The sequence below is a fragment of the Pseudorasbora parva genome, chromosome 1 (assembly GCF_024679245.1).
Source record: "Pseudorasbora parva isolate DD20220531a chromosome 1, ASM2467924v1, whole genome shotgun sequence".
Taxonomy (NCBI): Eukaryota; Metazoa; Chordata; class Actinopteri; order Cypriniformes; family Gobionidae; genus Pseudorasbora; species Pseudorasbora parva.
The window spans coordinates 69,872,406-69,877,425 of NC_090172.1; the positions used below are offsets into that span (position 1 = coordinate 69,872,406).

The following is a 5,020-nucleotide window of genomic DNA, read 5'->3' on the forward strand; positions in this document are numbered from 1 at the left end:
ACACACACTCACGCCTCATCTTGATCTGCTGTATGATCTCCAGCAGCTCCATCTCTGTGGGCATGTAGCCCATGGTCCTCATGCACTCTCTCTCTCTCTCTCTCTCTCTCTCTCTCTCTCTCTCTCTCTCTCTCTCTCTCTCACACACACACACACACACACACACACACACACTCACGCCTCATCTTGATCTGCTGTATGATCTCCAGCAGCTCCATCTCTGTGGGCATGTAGCCCATGGTCCTCATGCTCTCTCTCTCTCTCTCTCTCTCTCTCTCTCTCTCTCTCTCTCTCTCACTCTCTCTCTCTCTCTCTCTCTCTCTCTCTCTCTCTCACACACACACACACACACACACACACACACACACACTCACGCCTCATCTTGATCTGCTGTATGATCTCCAGCAGCTCCATCTCTGTGGGCATGTAGCCCATGGTCCTCATGCACTCTGCCAGGTCCTTGTAGTTGAGGTACCCGTCCTGATCGTAGTCGAACTCTTTGAAGGCCTCAGCCAGCTCTGGAAAATCAGGACGCGTGTCACTGCAGCTGATCAGACCTGTGGTGTGAGGGTGCTCTGATACTCACCATCCAGCTCCGGCTGGGACAACTCCCTCTCCTGACACACACAAACACACAGACAGATCACATCAGGGTTAGGAGAGAAGCTTCCAGAGGAACAGCTATCTCTGCAGCTCTCCACCAATCAGGCCAGTGTGGGAGTGGGGAAAACACTCCAGAAGGACTCTTAGATCATGAGGAGCACAATCATCTGGTCTGAGGAAACACAGATTGAAATATTTGGCCTGAATTGAGGAAACTAGGCACCGCTCATCACCTGGCCAATATCATCCCTACAGTGAAGCATGGTGGTGGCAGCATAATGCTGTGGGGTGTTTTTCAGTGGCAGGAACTGGGAGGCTAGTCAGCATCGAGGGGAAGATGAATCCTAGATTAAGACCTGCTCCAGAGCGCTCTGGACCTCAGACTGGGGCGAAGGTTCATCTTCCAACAGGTCAACGACCCTAAACACACAGCCGGGATAACACAGGAGCGGCTACGGGACGACTCTGGGAATACCCTTGAGTGGCCCATCCAGAGCCCAGACCTGAACCTGATTGAACATCTCTGGAGAGATCTGAAAATGGCTGTGCCCTGAAGCTCCCCACTGACAAACAATGGGAGACACTGGCCCACAATAGGAGTGCCAAGATTGAGCACCAAACTCAACAAGAAATAATAAACAAAGATATTTGATATTTGGAATTGAACAAAGACCCCCCTCTTTGCTCTGATTGGTCAGTTTGAATGTCTCAGGGTTTCAGTCACATGATTGTCCCACATATTGTGCTTTTGTTATCAGCGTGATGACTGTCCCTCTTTCGTCTATAACCACCCAGTGATCAGATCTGGGCCAGCTCTGTGGACATGAGCATCTAGTGCACAAACAGCTGATCAGATCTGGGCCAGCTCTGTGGACATGAGCATCTAGTGCACAAACAGCTGATCAGATCTGGGCCAGCTCTGTGGACATGAGCATCTAGTGCACAAACCGGGCAAAGCAATCTTTCCTGGTCTGACGTCGGGAAAGGAGGAGGACGGAACGGTGTGTGTTTGCCGGTGTGCTTTATAGTTTGCGGGTCTGTGATGAGCTTGAATGATGCTTAAAATAAGCAAAATAATCGTGTTTTCCGTTTGAATTAAAGGGATAGTTCACCCCAAAATCTGCTGACCCTCAGGGCATCCATGCAGGTGTGTGTGTTTCTTCAGGAGAACACAAATGAAGATTGTTTTTCTCACCCCATTGCCAGATTATTTTGCTTATTTTATTTTGATTATCTTAATTTTGAGTTATTTTTTCCCAAAACAAGACAATTACTTTTGCTTGACTAGTAAATACTTCTTGTTTTAAGAATTTTAAGATGTTTGGACGAAACAAGACAAAAATACTGAGGAAGAAGAGCATTATTGCTGTGCTTGAGTCTGCGATCGGTGCCAAAGGAGCTTCAACAGAGCATTCCGGATGCACTGTACACACACACACACACACACACACACACACACACACACACACACACACACACACACACACACACACACACACAAACACACACACACACACACACACAAACACACACACACACACACACACACACACAAACACACACACACACGTCATGAATCAAAGCTCAGCAGGATGAGTTTCCTCTCCGTCCTTCTCTAATCCTCGTTAAAGCTCGTTAGAGTAAATGAGGAGCGACACTGAACCGGCTTGAGCTATTATTACACGAGTCTGAGGGGATTAAAGTGTGTTTAAGAGACGACACACACACATCATGACCCTGAACACACAGCACAAGTCAATCTCCTGAAACACAATGAGTGTGTGTGTGTGTGTGTGTGTGTGTGTGTGTGTGTGTGTGTGTGTGTGTGTGTGTGTGTGTGTGTGTGTGTGTGTGACCTGGTAATCCCTACGTTATGGGGACAAAGATGAATCTCCCCACAAAGATGGCAATATCCAAAATCCTTGTCCTTGTGGGGACATTTTTAGGTCCCCATGAGGAAAACATCTTATAAATCACACAGGAGGAGTTTTTTGAGAAAGTAAAAATGCAGAATGTTTCCTGTGATGTGTAGGTTTAGGGGCAGTGTGTGTGTGTGTGTGTGTGTGTGTGTGTAGATGAGATACCTGTCCAAACACGCTGCTCAGCAGGTTGGTGTAAACCTTATTCATGGCGTCCTCGCTGGACTTCTTGGCTTTCTTCTTTAGAGCGGCGTCGGCGGACGCCATCTTGCGGAGGGCCGGTTTGGGGGCGGAGCCTTCAGCTGATTGGCTGACGGACAAAATGCAGATGCGTGAGAAACTGAAAAATGGAAGTTTCTGTTTTTAAGTAACACTGGCTAAAATCTCTGGTTCAGTTTATTCCCTATATCAGTTATATACCATCCATCACCCGTACCTGTCTGTAGATGGCGCTCTCTCTGCATTCTGAGCCATCCTGTGTCTGTCTTTATCAGGAATATCCTCAGGTTCTGCCTAGCAACAGTCCAGTGACATGCACACACTTCAGTCGGATGCTCATCTAGTGTTATTTAATATCCATAATGCCTGCAAAATCTGGATCATTCTGAGGACATTCATCAATACGGGCTCAGAGCATATTTCTGGGTGAATAGGCATTTATGCTGATTGACACACAGTAAAACATGCAACACACACACACACACACACACACACACACACACACACACACACGCACACACACACACACATCATAGATTAGAAGAGCCTCTGAAAAGCATGGAAATATTACTTTACAATCTTTCAGCGGCTCAGTTTTGGTCATATCAACTTGTTGCTTATATAGCCGTTTAAACTCCCAATTATTTCCTAAAATATATATTCTGTGGGCTATAAATGTGCCCCTAGAGCCCAACAGCCGTCATAATCTCACCGGTATATCTGTGGCCACAGCCAACAATACATCATAAGGGTCACAATTATACATTTTCCATTGAGGCCAAACATCATTAGCATATTAAGATCATGCTCCATGAAGATATTTAGTAAATGTCCTGCCGTAAATATATCATACATGTATTATTAGTAGTAATATGCATTGCTGAGGACTTCCTTTGGACAACTTTAAAGGAGATTTCCTCAATATTTAGATATATTTGCACCCTCAGATATTGTCAAATATTCCCCTAACAAACCACACATCAGTCGAAAGATTAACTGCACTGCTAAAAATGCTCTTCTTCCTCAGTATTTTTGTCTTGTTTCGTCCAAACATCTAAAAACTCTTAAAACGAGAAGTATTTACTAGACAAGCAAAAGTAATTGTCTTGTTTTGGGGAAAATAACTCCAAATGAAGAGAGTTTTTGCTTAAAATAAGATCAATAATCTGCCAATGGGGTGAGAAAAATAATCTTAATTCAAACAGAAAACAAGATTATTTTTCTCACCCCATTGGCAGATTATTTATCTTATTTTAAGCAAAAACTCTCTTCATTTGGAGTTATTTAACAATAATGTGTACTTGTCTAGTAAATGTTTCTTAATGTAAGAATTTTTTGAAATTTTGACTAGAAATTAGACAAAAATACGGAGTAAGAAGAGCATCTCTTTGCAGTGTGTTCAGCTTTCAGATGATCTGTACATCTAAATGTGTGTGTGTGTGTGTGTGTGTGTGTGTGTGTGTGTGTGTGTGAGATGACTCTTACCGTGAGCAGACTCGAGCTCCTCCTGAACTCCTTCTCTCTCTGCGGCAGGACTTCTCTAAGGTGATTAATGGCTGACCGTGTCCAGATTAGGACAGGAGGGTGAGGGTGTGGCCAGCAGGACCAGAACCTTCTCAAGGCCAGACACAAACACACCCATTCATTATCATCATATATGGGCCACAAAACCAGTCATGAGGGTCAATGTTGTGAAATTGAGATGTTTAGAATAAATCATCATTCCGCTGATGTGTGGTTTGTTAGGACAATATTTGACAATATCTGAGGGTGCAGAAATATCTAAATATTGAGGAAATCTCCTTTAAAGTTGTCCAGATGAAGTCCTTAGCAATGCATATTACTACTAATAATACATGTATGAGATTTACGGCAGGACATTTGCATCGAACATGATCTTAATATCCAAATGATAAAAGAACGCATTTGGGTTAAACAACCCAATCATTAAGTTAAAATGACCCAATCACAATCACTGGGTTAAAACAACCCAATCACTATTATAAATAATATTGGTGTGTATATGTCTTCAAGACAGCGGCCGATTGCACAAAACTAGGATAAGGGATGAAGTCAGGATATCTCAGTTTATCCGCTAATATACAGTTATCTTTCTTTATTGTTCTTGGTGTGAGAGTGCCTTCAGGGTAGGTTTACACGACAGCGGTCTACTACATTTTACACACAGATGACGGATCATCAAGATATCCCGGCTTAATCCCCTATCCCAGTTCTGTGCAATAGGCCCCAGGACTCATCAAACATGTGAAGTTTGGGGC

At 43.9% G+C, this 5,020-nt stretch overlaps 1 protein-coding gene across 2 annotated transcripts in view; it reads right to left on the reverse strand.

Annotated features, from left to right (window-relative positions):
• si:cabz01076231.1 (calcium-binding protein 2) overlaps positions 1-4,351 on the reverse strand; it is a 6,450-nt gene extending 2,099 nt beyond the window's left edge. The window contains exons 1-5 of one of the 2 annotated variants that reach the window (XM_067452121.1): positions 4,227-4,351; positions 2,959-3,035; positions 2,688-2,832; positions 587-617; positions 375-518 (exon numbers count right to left, since the gene is read on the reverse strand). In XM_067452121.1, coding sequence (XP_067308222.1) covers positions 375-518; positions 587-617; positions 2,688-2,832; positions 2,959-2,996 — 358 coding nt within the window. In that variant the 5' untranslated portion in view covers positions 2,997-3,035; positions 4,227-4,351. Of the gene's footprint in view, positions 1-374; positions 519-586; positions 618-2,687; positions 2,833-2,958; positions 3,185-4,226 lie in introns of both variants that reach the window. The other variant, XM_067452122.1, reaches the window with a different exon arrangement.
• Positions 4,352-5,020: the final 669 nt, after the last annotated feature.